This window comes from Heteronotia binoei, chromosome 9, assembly GCF_032191835.1.
Source record: "Heteronotia binoei isolate CCM8104 ecotype False Entrance Well chromosome 9, APGP_CSIRO_Hbin_v1, whole genome shotgun sequence".
Classification (NCBI taxonomy): Eukaryota; Metazoa; Chordata; class Lepidosauria; order Squamata; family Gekkonidae; genus Heteronotia; species Heteronotia binoei.
In genome coordinates, this window is record NC_083231.1 from 56230233 (window position 1) to 56253123 (window position 22891).

Sequence of the window (22891 nt, forward strand, 5' to 3'; positions counted from 1 at the left end):
GTTGAACAGGCTGCCATCAGTGCGATAGCGGATGTAGACACCATCGTCATCATCTAGATCTACTGCGGCTCTTTGAAGCATCATGCTAAAGAAGATCGTAAAGAGAGTTGGCGCGAGAACGCAGCCTTGCTTTACACCTGTTGGGAAGGGCTCCGAGAGGTCGTTGCAGTGTCTGACTTGGCCTCGCTGGTCTTCATGTAGCTGGATGATCATGCTGAGGAACCTTGGGGGACATCCTAAATGTTCCAAGATTTGCCACAGGCCTTTCCTGCTAACGGTATCGAAAGCTTTGGTAAGGTCGACAAAAGTCACATACAGAGCCTTGTTCTGTTCCCTGCATTTCTCTTGGAGCTGCCCGAGAACAAATACCATGTCGGTGGTGCTCCTGTTAGCTCTGAAGCCGCACTGGCTCTCTGGGAGGAGTTCTTCTGCAATGGTGGACACCAGTCTGTTCAGGAGTATTCTGGCAAGGATTTTGCCTGCGATGGAGAGCAGGGTTATCCCCCAGTAGTTGGAGCAGTCTGACTTTTCCCCTTTGTTCTTGTGTAGAGTGTTGATGATTGCATCGCGAAAGTCCTGTGGTAGTTTGCCTTGTTCCCAGCAGGTGACAAGTACTTTGTGAAGTGTGCTATGTAGTGCTGTGCCCCCATGCTTCCAGATCTCTGGTGGGATTCCATCAACTCCCGCTGACTTGCCACTTTTCAGTTGCTTAATGGCTTTAACAGTCTCTTCTAGGGTGGGGATCTCATCCAGCTCTGTTTTCACTGGTTGACGTGGGGTGAGGTGGATTGCTGAATCTTGAACTACGCGGTTGGCACTGAAGAGAACCTGAAATACTCCGACCACCGGTTCAGTATGGATGCCTTGTCTGTGAGGAGCACTTGGCCGTCTGCACTACGCAAGGGACTCTGAGCCTGATATGATGGGCCATATACTGCCTTCAGGGCTTCGTAGAACCCTCTTAAATCACCAGTGTCTGCACACAGCTGGGTTCTCTCTGCAAGCTTGGTCCACCACTCGTTCTGAATGTCTCGAAGCTTGTGCTGGAGGATGCTGCATGCAGCGCGAAAGATTGCTTTTTTCCCGGGACAGGAGGGCTGAGCAAGATGTGCTTGGTAGGCAGATCTCTTTTTCACTAGTAATTCTTGGATCTCTTGATTGTTCTTGTCAAACCAGTCCTTGTTTTTCCTTGTGGAGAACCCGAGGACTTCTTCAGAGATCAACAGGATGGTAGTTTTTAGGTGTTCCCAGAGTGCTTCTGGAGAAGGGTCTGTGGGTCAACTGGGGTCCTCAATTCTTGACTGGAGTTTTGCCTGGAAGGTAGCTTTAACTTCGGCTGACTGAAGGCTGCCAACCTGAAGCTTCCTCCGAGGGATACCTCCTCTCCTGGGTGTGGGTTTAAAGTGAAGATGGAGATTGCAGCGTACAAGACGATGATCCGTATGACATTCCGCACTGGGCATTACTCGGGTGTGTAAGACATCTCGAAGGTCTCTCTGGCGCACCAGAATGTAGTCGATAAGGTGCCAGTGCTTGGACCGTGGGTGCATCCAGGTTGTCTTCAGGCTGTTCTTCTGCTGAAAGATAGTGTTGGTGATGGTGAGCTGGTGCTCCTTGCAGAATTCTAGCAGGAGGCGCCCGTTATCATTGCAGTTGCCAATGCCGTGTTTGCCAAGTACTCCTTTCCAGGCTTCCGAGTCTTTACCTACTCTGGCATTGAAGTCGCCAAGGATGATCACCTTGTCCTCTGTAGGGGTCTTCCGTACGAGGTTGCGTAGATCAGCATAGAACTTGTTCTTTTCTTCAGGATCTGCTTGAAGGGTTGGGGCATACACACTGAAGAGTGTTGCATGCTGCTTGTTTTGAAGTGGGAGGCGCATGGACATGATGCGATCTGAGTGACCTGTTGGCAGGTTTTCGAGTTTGGAGGCAATGGAGTTCCTGACCATGAAGCCAATGCCAGAAAGGCGGCTCTCAGCCTTTGACTTATCCGACCAGTAGAGGGTATAGCCAGCACCATGTTCTTGAAGACTACCTTCCTCAGGGAAACGGACCTCACTGAGAGCTGCTATGTCAATATTCAACCTGAGAAGTTCGTGGGCAACTAGAGCAGAGCGTCGTTCAGGGCGACCACTGTCTACTGTGTCAAGTATGGTTCTGATGTTCCAACACACAAGCTTTAGTCTTTGCACACTTTGTGAGGCAGGTGCATGCCTTTTCTTTGTTGTTATTTTTTGACCGCAAGTACGGATGCCCGTTGACCGCGGCTAGCCAACTGGGGTGGGGGAGACGAGCTTTGTTTAGGCCACCTTTTCTAGGCCCCTCTCCGTGTGGAGCAAGCAGTGCTGTCCCTAGATAAGGCTGCTTGGTCGTTCAGGGTGCTGCCGAAAAATGCTTTTGTCTCCAGGTCAGCATCAGGCGACCAATACCCTGAACCGCCTACATGCAGGATCGGGACTGCGGCTTCCAGTGGCATCTTCCACCTGCCGTTTCGCCCCTTGCCCATCGCTGCAGGACTTGGTGTGTTGTGGGTTGTGGATGTGGATATTCCCTTCAGGCCTGCGCAGAGGAATTTTTAGGTGAAGCACAGTGTGCGCAGTACTGGCTCCACCCTTTCACCTTGGGGTCATCTGCCATGGCCCAGTAAGCCGGGACGCCGGCAGCGAGTCCTCCAGGTGGTAGGTGTTACATTAACGAGCTCTATTTGCCCGGGTTTGATGTTAGAGTTTTCCTTCTCTTGGCTGGCGAAGTTGGTGAGCCCAGCCTGCCCATCCAGTTATACCGCCGGACATTCGGTCGCACCATGACGTGGCAAACTCTGTGAGAAACGGGGGGGGGGGGGGGGGAGGGACCAGCGGCAAGGTGTTGCCACGGATGCAGTAATGCAGGAGAGGCCATTGCAGTGACCATCTGCCAGGCATAGCCGGACAGTTACCACGCGGCGTTCACTACACCGGGAAAGGAGAGGCTATGTATTGCGCATACACTTTCCCTGGGGCGGCAGGATACCCAAGAGGGAGCCCACCCCTCCCCCCATCCAACATTGCAGCCAGAGAAACAAATTAATGTCACTGCAAAAAATGCCTTCTTCCAACTCAGCCTAGCCTGGAAGATAGCCCTTTACCTCAGTACAGAAGATCTGGCAACCTGGATCCATGTCATGATAGCACTGAGATTGCACTATAATGAACTCTACATAGGTCTCCCCTCAGAGTCAGTCCAGAGTTGGTACAGAATTACTGCAGGTTGGTTATTGTGCCATGGAAGCTTTCTGGGTGACTTTGGGCCACTAACACTCTCAACCTAAACACACAGGTTTATTGTGAGGATAACATAGAGAAGATGACAACAATGTAAGCTGCTTTGCATCTCCTGAAGTTCAAAACTGAGGTGGCCAGGCACAGCTCCCTGAGGAGATTATTCCATAACTGTTTGGCTGCCACTGTACTGACCAAATGAGCTTCTTTGGGTGGGACAATCAAGTGTGTCTTTTCCTGTGATCTTGATTCCCGAGCAGGAACTTATGGGAGAAGACGATCTTTCAGATATTGCAGTCCCTAGCTATGTAGGCCTTTACAGTTCAAAACCAGCATCTTGTATTGGGCTCTGGAGCAAATCAGTAGCCAGTGTAATCTCTGTAGTATTGGGGTCACATGCTCCCAGGAACTGGCCTCAACAAGCAGCCTAGCCACAGTATTCTGCACTAGTTGCAGTTTCCAAATAGTGTCCAAGGATAGCTCCAAGTAGAGCTCATTGCAGTAGTGCAGTTATTCTGTAACTTAATAGTGAATTACTGTGGCTAGACCTGACTTTTTCAGGAATGGACACAGTTGACAGAACAGCCAAAGCTTGGCAAAAGTACTTCAGACCCCTGCAGCCACCTGGTTTTATAAGATGACTGCGGTGTCAAGCAGCACTCTCAAGCTGTGAACCTACAGAGATCAGAAGTCCCTCAACTGCCTTTCTACTAACTCGGAGAACCTCTGTCTTGTCAGGATTAAGTTTTAGTTTGTTCTCCCTCATCCAGACCATCACTGATTCCATACAGGTTCAGAATATCAACAGCACCCCTGGACATAGGTGGGAAAGAAAGATGGACCTGGGTGTCAAACATATATTGGTGACACTGCAGTCCATACTTCCTGGTGATCTCCTCCAGTGGTTTCATAGAGGTGTTAAATAGCACAGGGCATAAAAAGCGAACCTCACAGAACAGGAATCCCCCCCAACACTACCTTCTAAGACTGATCCCCTTCCCAATAAAACTTGAACTACTGTAACACAGTGCCTCTTAGTCCCAGTTTTGACAGGTGGTCCGGTAGAATACTATGGTCAATAGCATCAAACTATGAAAAGTTCAGTCCTATAGATAAAAGGTTTAGTTTAGATGTGGGTTCATAGAGTGGCTGTAGCTTCTCTGTGGAATCAAAATTGGTAGCTCAGTCTTGCTGTCAAACCAGACAGATAACACTGGTAGTTCCATGACTGGAGCTCTCAGATTTTAAAATATGTGGTTATTAGGGTTACTGATCTATACTGTGACATGAAGGAAAGCATAAGGCCTTTTCCTTCATACTGATTTTCTGACGTAACAGTCTCTTTTAGTCACTGTCTGCCATGTTTGAGAAATGGTAGCTCCTTGGATCTGTTTCACATCAGGAAAACATTATAGAATCGCAGCTTCTCCATCGCAGCTCCATGCCTATGGAACCAGCTTCCGGAAGAGGTGCAGGCCCTGCGGAGTCTCGACCAATTCCGCAGGGCCTGCAAGACCATCCTTTTTAGGTTGGCTTTTGCAGACTGCTGACTATGGATCGCTAAAAAATGGATCCGCCAAAATGATTTGGCCTCAGTGATCTCCGCTTCTATGTAAACTGACAGAATAGCGCCAGGAACATCACCGTTACTGTCAAAATATGTTAAATGTGAATCAGAATGGTTTTAAGACAATGTTGATTTTAAAGTTTTTGTATAACTACTGTATTGTATAATTCTATGAATGTTGTTAGCCACCCTGAGCCTGCCTCGGCGGGGAGGGCAGGATATAAATAAAATATTATTATTATTATTATTATTATTATTATTATTATTATTATTATTATTATTATTATTATTATTATTATAGAAGAAAAAGGCTTAAATAGCTGTCTGCTATTGTATGGGTCAGAATGAGGCATATCGCACACTTGATTGTTTTAAAGTTGGGAGCCCTGGTTATCAAACTGGTTTGACCCTCAGAAAAGTCTTAAGCGAGAATTAGAAGTTTGAGAGTGTAAAGTGTGAACAAAGTAATGACTATTAAAGTGATATATAAATATATAACTTTTCTGTTAATTTCTCTTACAAAGAGAATCATAATCTTTGTTTTTAACCATACAGTGTATCTTATTCACATTTTTTATTTTTAAATGTACTACATCACAAATAAACAGTCAGGAACTGAACTCTTGAAGACCAAGTTTAGTAGGACTTTAACAGCTGATGCTAACCTGAGACAACTAAAAGTTAATCAGGAGATTAATCTTATCGCCAATAAGGATTGAACTGACATTTGTAGAATGTTTTTGGCTACAAGATGATGCAGCTGGGCTTGTGTTGCATATCTGAAATGCTTTCTGAAATAGCTAACAAGGGAGTAAAGATGTTGGTCTTCCAGGTATGAAATATATTCTCCAAATGTCCTATAAATCATCTCTGCATTATTCTTGACCTGCATCCTTGTACACAATTACCTGAGGGACCGTCTTTCCCCATACGAACCCCAGAGAGCACTGAGGTCAGTCGGGAAAAATCTAATGACCATCCCCGGGCCGAAGGAGATAAAATATCAGAGCACCAGAGCACGGGCATTCTCGATTGCGGCTCCTACTCTGTGGAACCGACTCCCCGAGGAGGTGCGGGCCCTGCGGAACCTTGAGCAGTTCCGCAGGGCCTGCAAGACCGTCCTTTTCAAATTTGCACACCCGGACTGTTAGGAAGATCAGAAATTAAGGAGCCGCCAATGCGGTTGAAGAACTATACCGCAGAATAACTGTATTTATTGAACTGGTTTTTAATGTTATTAAGTTTATTGTTGATGTTTTATATTGTTAAACTTAAAGGTTTTATTATTATTATTGTATGTTTTTATAAAATGTTGTTAGCCGCCCTGAGCCTGCTGAGGTGGGGAGGGCGGGATAGAAATAAAATTTATTATTATTATTATTATTATAATTATGAATGCTATCAAATGCCTTCTGCATGCAGAGAGCAGAATGTAGAAGAACTCTTTCTAGCAAATACTGCTGCTTCCTCTTCCATTCACCATAGTTATTTTTCATCAACTTTCTGGGTAGAACTCAGCAGTAGCAGTCTCACCTGACATCCTCCAGAGAGGCAGAAGGTTGAATTACAATATAGGACTCCTCTACATTCTTCTCCCCATATTAAAAATGAGAGAGTATAAATCCCAGATGTTTTATTCAGCAACCGTGACCTGGATAGACCAGGCTAGCCTGATCTCATCAGATCTTGGTAGCTAAGCAAGGTTGGTCATGGTTATTACTTAGATGGGAGGCCACCAACAAAATCCAGGGTTACTGTACAGAGGAAGCCAATGGCAAACCATCTTTGAAGTCTCTTGCCTAGAAATCCCTATGGGGTCACCAGAAGTTACCTGTGACTTGATAGCAAAACAAACAAAACAGAGCAATGCTAATCATATTCTAAGTGAGTATTTGGTTCTCCCTCAGAGGCGGAGGACATCTGGATTATTGCCATCATTCCTTTAGGGAGGCAGGAAATACATTTTTCCTCTTCCTTTTGGCACCTTCATAGTAATTAACCCTTTTCAATTTTGTTCCTGCCTCTGTAGGGAGCAGCAGCAAATAATGTAGGCTTAGCCTTCCCATCGGCTTCAACATTCAAACTTTGTCCTTTCCTCTTCTAAACCCTTTCCCGTCTGCCTTATCTATCTCATTATTAATCCAATCTCTTCTCTTCCCTTTCCCCTACTCATGAGGAGACATTCAAGCCTCTCTACCTCTCCTTTACTTTTACTCATGAGGAGACCAGATGGCAAATGGAGGTCATTCTGACAGCTTCCTCTCACAGGAGGAGGCAGAAACTTGTGCTGTGATGACAGCAGCTTTGAATTTCGCTGGAGGGGCCAATTTGCCTTCATGACTTGTTTGTATTGTCCTCAATGAGGCCACAGATGGCACAGCAGTTAAGCGCACCAGTAAACGCTGCCTTCAGGAGGAGCCTGCCATTCCAGCGGGGCAGTCGGCAGTCAGCAGCAGCTGTTTGGAGGCTCAGAATTTGACTCCGTTACCCACAGCAGTTTAAGAGCGCCAGTAAATGCTGCCTTCAGGAGGAGCCTGCCATTCCAATGGGGCAGTCAGCGGCCAGCAGCAGCTGTTTGGAGGCTCAGAGTTTGGCTCCATTACCTTCCACCAAAATAGGGTGCAAGATGAAGATCAAAGCACTCCAGTGAACCCCATCAGCAGCCCGTCTATCAGTTGGGTAACATACCTGCTTCCTTTCAGTTGGGTAATGTACCTGCACCCTCTGGTGGTCTAAACCAGGAGTCCCTAACCCCCAGGCCATGGACTGGTACCAGTCTGTGGCCATTTAGCAATCAGGCAATGGAGTGAGCTAGAGCAGCCTGTCACATCTCTTGCCGAGAGAGGCAGTGCGTCCTTGCTCTGAGGCGCCCTCTCCTTGCAGGGGAAGCACTCTTGGAGCGAGGCAGAGCAGCCTCACCACCCCTTTCACCCACCTGGTACCTCGGCAGACAAAAGAGGCAGCACAGCCTCACTCCAAAGCACCATCTCTTTCATCCACCTGGGTCCCGGATGGGCGGAAGGGGCATTGTGGCAGCGAGCTTTGCCTACCCCCTTATTTAAAGACCCCCATGGGGGCAGGGACGGAGCAGGAACGGCAGCCTGGGGCAGCAAAACCCCCAGCATATTCCTTCATCGGTCCGTGGAAAAATTGTCTTCCTCTAAATCAGTTCCTGGTGCCAAAAAGGTTGGGAGCCACTGGTCTAAACCCTGAAACTATGCTAGTTTTCATACAAGCCATGCAGGAGGAAATAGCTTTTTTCTATGAGGAAGTGAGCACCGCGCAAGGGTCCCCATTACTTCCAAGGACCAATCCTCCCCAGTCCTATTTCTCCTGGCCCACTATGGCTGCCTGCAAGACCCCCATTAAGGATAAAAGTACACTAGGTTCAGAGGGTGATTCAGTCTCATCAGGATCTTCTTCGTGGTCTCTGTGCATCACACCAATAGGGAGAGGCGCCGGCGTGACCCTGATCGGTAAACTTCAAAGCTGCGGATTTCCGCGCCTCCGTCCCAGCGCTCATGCGCAGATCCCCCCCACTGCGCATGCTTGCCAGGACGGGAGCGGACATCCCGCCAGTTCTCTTCTGACGGCCGCGCTGATCGGTTGATCTTTTTGCTACAATTGGTGAACTTCGTTGGACTTTGTCTAAAGTTGTTAGAATAGTTAGTGTTAGTTGTTAGTGTAGTTTAGTTAAGTTAGTTAGCGTTAGTACTGTTCGTCCGGAGCATGGGGTGAGTTTCCCGCCCTTTGGGGCATCCCCCCCACTCTCCCGGGCCTTCCACCCGTTTTTCCTAACCCTCGCATGGAAAAGCGGTGGGGTTTCTTCCGTCGCTGCTCGAGGTGTGGAAGCAAAATCGCGCCGCCGAACGGCCATTCTTTGTGCCTGCTGTGTCTGGGAGAGCAGCACAAGCCGGACTCTTGCGTCCATTGCGCCAAGTTCTCAAAACAGACGAAAAAGAACAGGGCAGCGCGGCTAGCGGCAGCGCTCATGGAGAAAGCACTATCACCACGTGCGCTCTCCACCGATCAAGGGCAACCTTCGGCTGAACTGTCGACACTGAAATCGGTCGACGCTGAAAAAGGTCCCTCCGACGCCGATCGCCCCCGCAAGCGCTTGGGCTCGGCAGCCGTATCGGAGTCCTCGGTGCCTGCAAAGAAGCACAAGGAGGATAAGGGGTCGCATGCTGAGAAGGTGAAGAAGCAGAAGAAGGCCGATAAGCCAAAGCCTAAGTCCGCTTCGCAATCCTCTCCTGCATCGCTTTCGGAGCCGTCAACGCCAGTTGTCCCGCCGTTGAAGCTCTTCGCCTCACCCGTTCGTCGATCGAGCCAACAGCTCCAGGTAATTGATGTGTTGAAGAGCCTGATGGGCCAGCCACCGGTCCCTGACACACAGTCCCATCGCATGCGCGCCCCACCCCCAAAGGGATGCATCTGCCATGATCGTCACGGATGGCTGCGGTCTGTGGAAGGGCGCCCCTTCTGTCAAGTTGCGTTCTTGCCCCCACCATTCAAGATCCGCCAACACTTCTGAAGGGACAGTCAGGAACCGGGGGTGAATGGAAACGTGAAAGTAAGCATCTTTCAGGTCTAGAGTGGCCATCCATTTCCCGTGGTCCAGCAGCGGGAGAATGCATGGTAGGGAGGTCATCCGGAATTTGTTGTAACGAATGCACTCGTTGAGACCCCGAAGGTCCATAATCAGGCGCAGGCCTCCACCCTTCTTCGGGACAGCAAAGTAGCGGGAGTAGAACCCACGGCCGCGTTGATCCTTTGGGACCTCCTCGATGGCCTGCTTGAGGAGGAGGGACTGAACCTCTTCCTGAAGATGTGGGGAGGGGGAGGTGTAAGCGAACATCGGGGTAGGGGGGTGCTGGAAGAACTCTATCTCGTACCCCCATTGAATTATAGACAGGACCCACTGGTCTGAGGTGATATGGGAACAGGCTGGAAGGAAACGGGATAGGCAGATAGAGTCCATGTCCCCATGGGGACGAACAGGTGGTGGGGAGTCAAAGACACTGTTTATGCTGCTTGGCACCCTTCTGCCTCAAAGCTTGAGCAGAGGACGGTGAGTACTTTTGCTTGGGCTGGTACTGTGGCCTCCAAAAGGTGGTTGCCGACTTCGGGCGCCACTGCCATTCAGGAGACTTGGCATAGGGTTTCTTCTGCCACTGTCGAGGCCACTGACACTTAGCCTGAGGGAGAGAGGTGGAGACCCCCAGGTTTCTGGACGTCTTAATACTCTTGTCCATCTCCTGAAGGACCGAGTCTGTGGTCGCACTAAAGAGGCCCGTGCCGTCGAACGGGAGGTCTTCAATATACGCCTGCGTATCAGGTTGCAGGGCAGTGGAGCGCAGCCAGGAGTGCCTGCGCAAAGATATGGCCGCAGTAAGAGTCTTGGCACAAGCATCATCTGAATGCTTTGCAGAATTCAGCTGCTGCTTCGCAAGAGCCATCCCTTCTTTCTGCAGCTTCCTCAAAACCGTTTTACTCTGTTCCGGCAGAGTATTCAGGATGGGCGAGATCTGGTCCCACAGGGCATATTGACACCTGCCCATGCACGCAGAACAGTTTGCAATTTTAACCCCAAGAGACCCAGTGGAGTACAATCGCCGCCCCATAGCGTCCAGCTTCCGGCCCTCCTTATCAGGAGGAGTCGAATGCGTCTTCTTCGCCTTGGACGAGGACGATACCACAACTGAGTTGGGCTTAGGGTGCATGTATAGGAACTCAGCTGTGTTCTCTTGCAGACAATACATGTGGTCCAGCCGGCGCGATGACACCGGCATGGACGCAGGCTTGTCCCAAGATGACTTTGCTGTGTGAAGCATCACATTGGTGATGGGCAGGGCAGCCGCCATCGAGGTGTCCCTCTGGACGATATCAAAGACATTGTCTGTGACCACAGGCTGAGGCTGGACTGTTGGTAGAGACAGCGCCTGCGCCATCTTCTTGATCAGGTCCCCATAGGACTTAAGGTCTTCAGACGGGGAGATAGGATGATCCTCTGTGGTCTTTGACAGTGGAGATGGTTCACCAGCAGAGGAAGCCCCTTGCTCTTCCGGCGACTCCCTCAAGGACCTAGGGGACGCTTCAGGCAATTCCGACAGCTCAGAAGGCTGACGAAGAGGCGGTGACGTCCGGACTGTCGGTGTCGTCTTCGACTTCTCCGGGGAGGTAGGCTGCTCTGACTCCCGACGTCAATCCCGATGCTCAACCTCGGGCGGTTTCGACAGCGTAGTGGAAGGTGCACGTCGAGGGGTCCTGCAAGACATCCGGGACCGGTAGGAAGTCTCCGAAGCCTGATCCCAATCCATCTACCGCGGTGGCAACCAGGGAAAGGGGGGCTGCATCGGGTACACACCATAGAGGTACTGCCATTGCCGCTGATCCCAAGGAATCTGCGACACTGGCCGGTGTGGAGAAGGATCCCTCTTTTTGTAGCAAGGAGAGCGGCTGATCGACGACCGATCCCGGTGCGAGTCCCGACGTTGATCCCGAACTGGGCTATGGGAGCGAGGGGTCCCTTGTCCCGGCGTGAGCCGACCCGATGGGCTTCTGGCGATACCGACGCGTTGGGCTGAATTGATCTCGGAGTCAGAGTCGGAGATGACCAGCTGAGTCGACATTGAGGTCACGTCGGCAAGGCGAGTGGGCGAGCTGACGGCGCTGAGGTGTGACACGCCCTACCTTTGTTTCTCCCCTGAAGGGGTGGTGCTCCGCCCTGACATCACATTCCTGCCCAAGGTGGTCTCCGCCTTCCACTTGAATGCCGAGATCAACTTACCTGTGTACTTCCCGAACCCTTCGACGGAGGTCGAACGGAGACTGCACGCCCTCGACGTGAAACGAGCGTTGGCGTTCTACTTACACCGCACGAAGTCCCTCAGACGGGATTCCCGGCTCTTTGTGTCCTACGCAGCTCCCTCTTTGGGTCGGAGGATTTCCTCCCAGAGGCTGTCTAAGTGGATTACTGGCACTATTAGGCTGTGCTATCTTCTCCGTAAGACGCCGGTCCCCGGGCCAGTGCGGGCCCATTCTACACGAGCGGTGGCAACCTCGGCAGCATTCATGAAAGGTGTACCACTGCAGGACATTTGCAAGGCTGCCACCTGGGCATCGGCGCATACCTTTGTGTCACATTATGCGCTGGACATGAGGCGGCGTCAGGACTCGGCAGTGGGTCGTGCTGTACTACAGGCTGTCTCTTGTTGATGGACCGTGGCGCCCTCCTCCAGGTATGTCCTTTGCTTGCTAGTCTCCCATTGGTGTGATGCACAGAGGCCACGAAGAAGATAAACAGGTTTCCTACCTGTAACTGATGATCTTCGAGTGGTCATCTGTGCAGTCACACTACCCGCCCTCCTTCCCCTCCGCTGCCGGTCCATCGTGTGTGGGCTAACGCAGCAGTCAGAAGGAACTGGCGGGATGTCCGCTCCCGTCCTGGCGAGCATGCGCAGTGGGGGGGGGGGGTCTGCGCTTGCGTGCTGGGACGGAGGTGCGGAAATCCGCAGCTTTGAAGTTTACCGATCAGGGTCGGCGCCGGTGCCTCTCCCCATTGGTGTGACTGCACAGATGACCACTCAAAGATCATCAGTTACAGGTAGGAAACCTGTTTTTCTGATGTAGAAGAATAGGAGGAGGGAAATTCCTTTCAGTGCAGGAGGAGGAGTAAGTGAAGGTCCCTGATCAGTCTAATTATTTTTCTTCGACTACCATTATTTACTTACGAAAGCATTAACAACCTTGGAAATCCTAGATGTTCCCCCAGAGGAAGAAACGAATGCATCTGGTTCCAAAAGATTAAAAATCTTGAGCCAAGGGTAACTCTGAGTTCTTACTCCGTGAGGAAGTAATGGAAAATATATTCCTTTTCTTGCATACCCTGAGAAACAACCTTGTACTGATTGGGCAAACCTGCTATTAATAAGCAGTTCCCTCACCTTGTAAGAAACCTTATGCTTTACCTAATTGTATTAATGCGTTATTCCAGGTTCCAGCAATGGATGGTCTGGTGACAGCTTTATAGTCTTCCAAGTCTCCTTTCTGAGGATAGACAGGACACCATTCATGCGTCCTTACGCACATTCATGATTTTATTGGCTCGATGGTAAGAATTTTTTCACAGCTTCCTTGGTCTCCAGGGCTTCCATTGTGTGGATCTGTACATCTGATCCAGATTCTGCCTGAGAATAACAGATGTCTGCTGGGAGGAGCTACCTCAAGGTCATAGCATCCAGTCATCTCTTCTGCCCATGTGCTACAGAGTGTTTTTTTCCTGGGCTCCGGTTGGTGATTTTCTTCTCTTGTCCCCCTGTGCAAGTCAGTCATGTCCACTTGCCCAATCCTGGGGGATTGCTTACCTGCAGATTCAAGAAGTAGAGCCATGCCCTGATCCATCCATCTCTCTGATAGACAGGGTTCACATTCCTTTTGCACTCAACAGTCCTTGGCCAAAAATTCCTTCGAGATAAGCTCCTTTCACCTCCAAGTAAATGTTCTTTTGTGGATGTGCCACAAGTAGGGCAAACATCAACAAGGCAGACAGAGCAGTCTGGGACCTCACACCTAAACAAGCATGAATGCAAATCCTATTCAGTGGGGGCATGGCTACTTCACTTTCTTCCTACCTAAGAAGCTTCTCAGGTGGTTTCGTGAACACTAGAAGTAGTTGCACAGGGTTACTCCGTTGATTTCCACAATATCCCACTGGATAGATTTGTGAGGATCCCAGCTGCCAGAAATCTCATTATCACTTCCAGAGCTCTATAACACCTCATCTACATTTGAACTCTCGAACTGGTTCCTGTGTCAGAGAAGGGTCAAAGAGTCCACACCATCCTTTTCACCGTACTCAAGAAGGATGGAGATTGGAGAGACCTTCTGAACCTCAAGTTTCCCAACAAGTACATCAAGCTAGGTTGCTTTGCATGGAAGTCTTGAGGGCATTATGGTCTCTCTTCAACCTGGTGAGTTCCTTGCTTCCATGGACCCAATGGAAACATGTCTACAGGTTCCAATACATCAGCCTCACAGATGCTGTCTTTGGTTTGTAGTGGAGGAACAGCAGGTTTGAATTTCTGTGGTTCCCACAGTCTTCTTGAAGGTTTTAATAAATCCAACCATTCATTTCAGAGACAAGGAATCCAGGTTTGTCCTTATTTAGAAGATCGGTTAACCTTATCTTACAATAATTCCAAGTCTCTCCATGATACAGAATCAGTGCTTCTATGCCTGCAGAATCATGAATTTCTGGTGAACTTGTCAAAGAGTGCACTCCGACCAGCGCAAAGGATCAAGCAACTGGGAGCTGTGATTGATTCCGTGACCGAGTCTTTATTCCCTCTACTATCCAAGGCCAGACAGATTCAAGAAATGACTACAATAGTTATCTATAGTCAGTCATCATCCATCCTGTCACTGGTCAACTCCCAGGTCTCCTGGTGTCTTGCATAGACAGGGGACATCTCCAGGCCAGGCCCCTGTGACTTTTTTGTGTCCATATCAGCTTCTGATCATGGAAAAAATGGAGATGAGTCTGCTATTTCCACTGGCAGTCAAGGCCTGTTTTCTGTGGTAGACAGAGATAAACCATCAACACCAGGGCAAGGTGTTCCACATTCCTATGCTTTAGAATCTGTTGCAGGGATAGGAAGCAGTTCTGCAGGACGTTCCTGTTCAGTGAAAATGGTCTCTAACAGAACAACAACTACCAATCAGTCTACTAGAGCTCAGGGCAATTAATCTAGCCCCAAACTATTTCAGTTCCAGCCTCGTCAACCAGCATGGCCTGATTCAAACAGACAATATATCCATGAGGGTGTATTTGAACAAGTAGGAAGACCTCAGATCATCCCAGTTGCACAGATTGGCAGTGAAGCTCAGAAAACATCAAGGGACAGAACAATATCCAAGGGGCAACAATTACACGTTCCTAAGGGCATCAGTGCTCTCTCTTTCTGCAATGCTTCTATCAACATTTATCGGTGGAAGAGGCTTGCAGGGCAGCCACATTGTCCTCCATATCCAGCTTCATTTGACTATAAGCTACACACGGTAGAGTTGCAGCCTTTGGAAGAAGAGTTGGCAATACATTTTTTTCTGCTGCTGCTGCTGACTTATCCATCTAAGGGACACTTCTCTGGAACGTTCCACAGAGATGCCTTCTGCCTCTGAGGGAGAATGCCCCATTGGTACTTACTGTGAAGGGTCTTTCTCCTCATAGGTCAGGAGAACATCTCACCATGTCCTCCATCATCATCCTTTAATTCTGGTATTGCTCTTCTTCCATATCTGTTCTGTGCATATGAATTTCGGTTTACTGTTCTTCTGTCTGTACAGTTACATATTCTGTCAAGTTAATGAGTTATTTTTCTCAAATTTAACCTTTAGCTTTTAGGTTGAGTTCACTGCTTTTGTAGTCCCACAACTGAAAGGGGCTGGTTATTCTGAAGGTGCCAAAAGGAAGAGGAAAAATATATTTCCTGCCTCCCTAAAGGAATGATGGGAGTAACCCACAGAGATGTATTCCTGGCCTCTTGAGGAGGACCCTTCACAGTAAGTACCAATGGGCCATTTTCATAGTAGATGTAATGATATTGGTTTTATTGGTCTACATCCTAGTAGTGGGTTATGGCGTGTGCAATATCCAGTTGGTATTGGAGTGAAATGTGACAACAAACAACCCCATGTCTTTTACTATTGCTTCCACCCTCCTGTTGCTACTGTTTGTAAATGGACTTGAGCACATGATTATGAACTCACTTATTTGCTCAAGTACTTTCTAGTTCAGCAGGAAGACCTTTGTAGTCATTGGAATAGAAATACTTTTCCTGCTTTACGAAAGCCAAGATTAAACTGGGATTTTTACTGATTTGCAAGCTTGAGTGGTTGTGCATTTTACAATTCAAAGATTCATAAAACAGCAGTGGCATAGTTTTTGACTCCACACTCTGTGCTATGGCAGTTGCATAGCCTGGGTCTGGTGGCAGCAGCTGTGCAGCCTGGGCTCTGTGCTGTGCCTGGTTGCAGCACAGCCTGAGGTTCTGCACTGGGCCTGGTAGTGGCTGTGCAACCTGGGAACTGCGCTTGAACCCCGGTGGTGGCCATACAAGAGAGTCAGTTTGGTGTGGAGAGCCAGTTTGGTGTAATGGTTAAGTGTGCGGACTCTCATCTGGGAGAACCGGGTTTGATTCCCCACTCCTCCACTTGCACCTGCTAGCATGGCCTTGGGTCCGCCATAGCTCTGGCAGAGGTTGTCCTTGAAAGGGCAGCTGCTGTGAGAGCCCTCTCCAGCCCCACCCACCTCACAGGGTGTCTGTTGTGGGGGAGGAAGGTAAAGGAGATTGTGAGCCGCTCTGAGACTCTTTGGAGTGGAGGGCGGGATAGAAATCCAATATCTTCTTCTTCTACAACCTTGGAGCCATGCTGGGCATGTCAGTACTGGCAGTGCAGCCTAGAGTCACACTGTGTCTGGCAGCAGTGGCTGTGTAGCCCAGGGACCATGCTGGGTCTGGCAGCAGCACAGCGCAGGACTTTGTGCTGGGCCTGGCAGTGGTCATGCACTCCAGGAGCTGTGCTGGACCTGATGCCCAGGGCTTTTTTTGTAGCAGGAACTCCTTTGCATATTAGGCCACACACTCCTGATGAAGCCAATCCTCCAAGACCTTACAGGGCTGTTTGTACAGGGTTTACTGTAAGATCCAGGAGGATTGGCTACATCAGGGGCGTGTGGCCTAATATGCAAAGGAGTTCCTGCTACAAAAAAAGCCCTGCTTATGCCCATCAGATAGCATCAGCAGCAGTCAGCATGCTGGTGGCAGTACAGCCTGGAAGTCATACGATGTCTTTGCTGGTGACAAAGGTGCAGGCTCAGGAGTCATGCTGGCCATGCCCCCCCCCCCCGAGCATCGCAAGACAATATGTGGATTCTAAAGTTTTTTTCTGTTAGAATTCCAGTAGAAATAAAATTGCTTCTTTTTAAATTTAAGGTACTGTAAGTACATATTTGAATACAAGTAAGCAAAGATTATCTTGGGGTGTGAAGCAATATCTCTTAAATGCTTCTTTATATTTTAGTATGTATATCCTAAAATTCATTTCATTCATAATTACATAAATATAAATAATGGCAACATTGTAGTGCTTGCTGTTATCCATTTAAGTACTAAATTAAAAAAAAAACCCAATCACTTTGATGTATGGGCCACTATTCTGTATTTATAAATAAGGTATAGTAGCCTATATATCACAGTGGTTTTTTTTAATTTAGTACATAATTTACACTGTGATCCCATCTATTTGTTATCCATTTGAGAGCATATGTTTAACATATACTGCTATTAAATGGAAAAACAAACAGTATCTACCACATGGCCACTGAAGAAGTCACTAACATCATTAGTAGACAGCAAGTTAACTGTTTCTATATAGAGAATTCAGTAATGTTTGTGCAGTCCTGTTATCTTCTTAATTTATCTGGAGTACAAAAAGGTTGTTTCACTCTGTTTTTGGACAGAGGCAGCCACATTGGGAGACTGATTCATGATACAGGATAGTTTTTATCATGTGTTCTCCTGCAAATCACAGCATCTTTGATAAGCCATACACTGAAAATCCTCTTGGAAAGCAAAACTTAGACTGTGTCCAGAGTGTCACTATAAACTGGCACAAGGATGCTTACTGTTTCCAGACTTAAAAAGAAGTTTCTCCATACTTGTAGAGATCAATAGGATGCTTGTATTACAAGATCTGCTTCTGTATTGGTGAGAGGCATTTCTAGACCTCCAGTCCCCTTCAGTTTCATTAGTTGTGTTGTTGCTTATCTTCTCCTCTCTGTACCTTCAGCTTAGTTATTGTTTGAGGGAAGAGAGTGTATTAAATCTTGTGATTGGCGAAACTTGGTTATAAAAACATTAATTTATATTTTAGCACATTTTTATCATGTAAATAGTGTATTTTAAATCCATGCTTCAGTATGTTCAAAGGGCAGAAACCTTTACAGCAGGACTTTATACTTGCTTTGAAGGTATAGATGTTAAAATGTTGGTATTCTAATCTGCATCTCGACATCTTGTTACATTATTTCTGAGGGAAACATTCAATTAAGGGAACAGCTTACTTGTCTTAGTTGTGATTGCTTGGACAATAGAAATAATTGTAAAAAACTTAGACCCAGGTCATATACATAGAACACAGTTTCAAATTCAGTTCCATGGAGGCAGTTAACAAATGGTGTGCCTCAGATTTTCTGTGTGGTTTGAACAGTGCCATTACAAACTACAAAGATGGAGAAGTCTTTTGAAGGAGAGGTCCACCATAGTGACCGAAGGGAGCCTTCATATATACAGGCAGTAAACCTTTGAATGCCAGTAAACCTTTGAATGAGAGGCAGCAGCAGGGGAGGACCTTTGCTTCTATGCCCTGTTTGTTTGATCCTTCAGGGCAGTTGGTTAATCACTGTGTGAAACAATATGCTGGACTAGATAGACCACTAGTCTGATGCCGAGGGCTTTATTTAAGTATTCGTACCGAAGCTGCCTAAGTAGCAGAAGGTGATTTCTTCTGATGGCTCATCATGCAGATCGCTTTCACGTATTCTCTTAAATGCATGTAGAGTCTCTAACTTGGATGCAGGACCCAGACCCAGAACTGATCTGTGGGAATTAAGCTCAATGTCAGGGGGGAAACCTCCCACTTCCACTGGCTAGCTTGGAAAGCTGACACATTTGCCAAAGTGGGGAGAGCAAAACATGTGATTTATATGGATCTTTACCTGGATAGTGTAAGCTCAAAGTGCCTCTGATAGGCTACCGATACGCATGGAACAACCAGATATTTTCAAAGCAAGGTTTAGAAATTATTGAGGGAAATATAGGGGTGCAAGAATTGAAAAGTTACTCAAGCATAAGAACAGTGCAATTGTGTTCTTGTGCATATGAAAAGTTACATGAGAGGAGGGAAGGAGAAAACAAAAGACAGCCAAGCCTCTGGCTGAGTGGGAATTCTGCACCAGGGAATGGCTGCAAGGAGAAGTGGGAGAGAGAGAGACCTAAAGAAGGGTAAAAAAGAGTTTTTGAGAGAAAAGGAGTGTACCTATCCTCAGTCTCTCTGTAGATGATCCAGAGACTCAGTGTAGGGGACCCTTTAGGCAGAACTTCCAGAGTTCCCAAGGAAATAGCAAGTTTGCTGGTTCCGGAAGAGAAGAGTGGAGTTGGCCGCCTCTGAGCCAGCAGAAGGGTGAGACTGCACAGTTTTGGCTGGGAAAACAGGAATAGGATTTGCCCTTGCTGATGAAGTTATGTTGATAGATCTAGGTAGGTGAATGCCTGGCTTTGCAAGCCTCTCTGGTAATGGTTAGGCATGTTGATATTTCATCTGTGAATCAGTCTCCTATCCAAGTTTTGACTACTTACTTAGCCTTAGAAGAACTTTGATCTTACCTTCTCCAAAGTATGACATTACAAGTTTGTAAACTGGCCAAAGCAAATTTAGCCAAGATGCAGTCAGAGTAGAAAATACACATCTGAGAAGGGTGTCTCTGGTAACAGTTGCTTTCAACTCTGATTTTTGGAAGGTACTTACATAAGAACATAAGAGAACATAAGAGAAGCCATGTTGGATCAGGCCAATGTCCCATCCAGTCCAATACTCTGTGTCACACAGTAGCCAATATATCTATATTTTGGGCATTCAATGAAATTGCTGAGCAGTCAGGTTAAAATGGATAAAAGGAAGTACTTCTTCACCCAAAGGGTGATTAACATGTGGAATTTACTGCCACAGGAGGTGGTGGCGGCTGCAAGCATAGCCAGCTTCAAGAGGTGATTGGATAAAAATATGGAGCAGAGGTCCATCAGTGGCTATTAGCCACAGTATATATATACATACACGTGGAACAGGTAGCACTTCTGAGAAGGCTACCTTGGAGGTCCTGGTCTTAAGTCTCCTGCCCTGCAGCTTAAATTTTTCCTCTAGGACCTCACAACTGCATTTCCCCACATTGTTGGTGCCAACATGCACCACAACCACTGGCTCCTCCCCAGCACTGTCTATCAGCCTATCTACAACATGCGTAATGTCCGCTACCTTTGCACCAGGCAGGCAAGTCACCATATGGTCAGTACGTGGTTTAGCCACCCAGCTGACTACTTGCCTAAGGATCGAATCACCAACTACCAAGACCCCCCCTCTCCCCCTGCACAGGGATGGTTCCTTAGCGCGAAAGGATACCAGCTCACCAACTGAAGAAGAGATCCCTTCTGAGGGCCCATTCCCCTTATCCTCAGCACTGTGCCTTGTTCCTTCTCGACCCTCATGCTCCCTGGCAGCAACGGGGCTGCCATGTTCAGAGTGGGGCTCATCTAATATGTCCCCGAGAGTCTTCTCTGAGTGCCTAACTGACTGTTCTGCTTCTCCAGATCAGTCACCTCGGCCTCAGGGGTATGAACTCATTCCCTGAGGACCAGGAGCACACACCCAAGACTTCTGTCCTGTGGGCAGATAGTCATACATGTGACACTCAGTGCAAAATACTGGAAAGCCCCCACCCCCCCTGCTGGCATTCTACCTTCATGATAGCTTTTTTAAAATATACAGTCCTCTTTTACATCCTGTTTGTTTATGTGGCTCTCCTTAAACTTCAAAGGGGACGTGTACCTGTGGTCCTAGTATTCCCAAAGAATATACATATATTGGGGGATTTTTTTAGCAGCACCAATAGGTTTTCTACAGCTATTTGGCACAAGAGTTTGGATTATGAACCAGGAGAATGGGGTTACCAAGGGACTAGCAGTAATGGAGAAACGTTGAATAAAGAGTAAACTGTTTTTGTGAAAATTTGCACACCCAGGAGCACAGCTGGATGGTAGTTCTGCTGGGTCATTTTAAATCGTTGCCTTCTGCAGAGTCTTTTCTGACTAATTAATCTATCCAGTTTCTGCATTGTCTGTTTCTAGCTTTTTGTTCATTTCTGTTTTTATTGAGTACTACCCCTTTTCTTTCATCTTTCTCTTGTCTTTTTCCAGGTTGTAAACAATGTGGCACTAACCATTTTAGACCTGGCTTTTGTGTTGCTCTGGCATTATACTGGCAGTAGAAATTGGAGAAGTGAAGACAAAGCTTAGTTCCAATTCTGAAGTTGCTTCAGGGTTGATTTTTATCTCTACATTCTTCCTAACAGTGTTAGGATTTGTTTCCTGTATCGCTTTTTTATTCATTTTGGATTAGCTTGGATTTTGTGTGCTCTGCTCTTGTCAAAATTAAAATGGTTGTGACTCCAATGGGATCACTGGTATTTATTTATTTATTTATATTTGATTTATATCCTGCAGGCTTAGGGCGGCTTACATACCAATAAAACATTACATAAAACCAATTAAAACAGATATAAACAATAATACATTAAAACATCAAGATAATACAGGTACTGTAACAAACAGTTTTATGCAGCATAATTGTCTGTTACTTTTAAAAGAAAAGTTCAGTTATTGCAGTTTATTGAATAATAAGCTTCTCTTTATCGTGCCATAGAAATTGGTCTCCTAAATCTAGTTTATCTGTCCCTAGAACAGGAATGCCACATTTCTCTCTTGCAGACATTCAGGCAGCTGCTGCAATAACTGTTTGATAAACAAGGGCTTCAGCCAATGTCCTGACCATTCACACTATTCCATTTATTCATTGATATATCAAGTATAACCAAGACACTCCCAAGTTCTTGTCATAGATGATAATGCAGTTGCTTAATAAAGTAAGTACAGAAAGACTTAATTTCTTCATTTGGGGATAAAAACTATTCTTGACTCTTTTCTGTTTTAATATCTCCTCATGCTTTTGTTTTGTTTGCAGCTATTGTAATAGAGATATTAAACCAGTGTCTTCCCACTTCTTTAAAAAAATCCCATCAAAACCAGTTCACTCCAGTATAATTTTGATATGTTTAAAGTTTGGGTATTTTATTTCTAACCCATAGATTTTTTTAAAAAAATCATGTCACCTATTTCCACAGTATATGTTAGTGATACTGCATGGGTGGGCCAATAGCTATTTGATTGGCAGGGACAGTCTGCCTGCATAGTCATTTATAATTCTGGTCTATACTAGGATAGCTTGCACTTCTCTAAGCAACAGACTGGTCAAGACACTTGGTAGGAGAGACGGAGAAGATTGAAAGACAAAGGCAAAGCAGGCCTTGGCTAGCTAAATCCCTATATTAAAATCTTCAAAATACTAGTTTTTTTAAGCTTCTTATTAATGCTCTTTCATTGCAAATAATTCTGGACCAAGTAAAACTATAGAATGTCAAAATCAGGGAAAGCTTCCATAAATCATGGCTTGGTTCCTTTTGATCTTCCAAGTACGAAAGAGCCTTTACCCCACCAAACTGTGATGAAGATATTTAGTATCAGCATCATAGCCCAAGGCCTCCCTTTCTGCCGTAGACGGGTAAGTGTTAATATTTTGTCCTTGTATACATAAAGACCTGCTTCTCCAAAATTGGCGTTTAAATACCAGTAGTTTAATTATGGTGCTTTTAGTCAACAAGCAACACACATTTAGTGTTTATTTCTAGGAGTTTCTTGTGAAATTTGTGTATAATTTGAAATTTTAAAAATCTACGAACATCCATTTTTTTAAAAAAAAAAACATTTAATTCTTGTTTATGCGGTACATTTGTTGGAATATATCAAAGATCCTTTTGGTCTTGACAAAGTTGATCTTGAAGGTAGAAATTTAGATGCATTAAAAGAGTATTGTATGAAAATAGACTGTGAAAAGCTACAGTACTTATTTAGTGAACCTCAGTGCTGCTTGGGAAACTTCTTACACAAACATTAAATTTAATATTTTATTTTGTAACTATTAAAAAGCTTGAGAATAATACGTACAATTTAATAGTGTATTTATTATAAATTGTTGCCTTGGGAATCAGTACAACAATGAGTATGACAGGGTCAGTAACTTTTTAAGATTTATTCTGTCGTGATCTCAAACATAACAGTGTACATGTATCTTGTCTTTTTGGAGCCAATAGCTTTTATAATATACTTCTAAAAGTTTTCCT

The 22891-nt window shown here is 46.5% G+C and overlaps 1 protein-coding gene across 3 annotated transcripts in view; it reads left to right on the forward strand.

The window, feature by feature from the left end:
• FBXW7 (F-box and WD repeat domain containing 7) overlaps nucleotides 1-22891 on the forward strand; it is a 244305-nt gene that overhangs the window by 100069 nt on the left and 121345 nt on the right. The window contains exon 1 of one of the 3 annotated variants that reach the window (XM_060246646.1): nucleotides 21972-22272. The exons of the other annotated variants lie outside the window; for them this stretch is intronic. Within the exon in view, the coding sequence (XP_060102629.1) occupies nucleotides 22126-22272 (147 nt within the window). The 5' untranslated portion in view covers nucleotides 21972-22125. Of the gene's footprint in view, nucleotides 1-21971; nucleotides 22273-22891 lie in introns of those variants that run through there. 3 annotated transcript variants of the gene reach the window in all.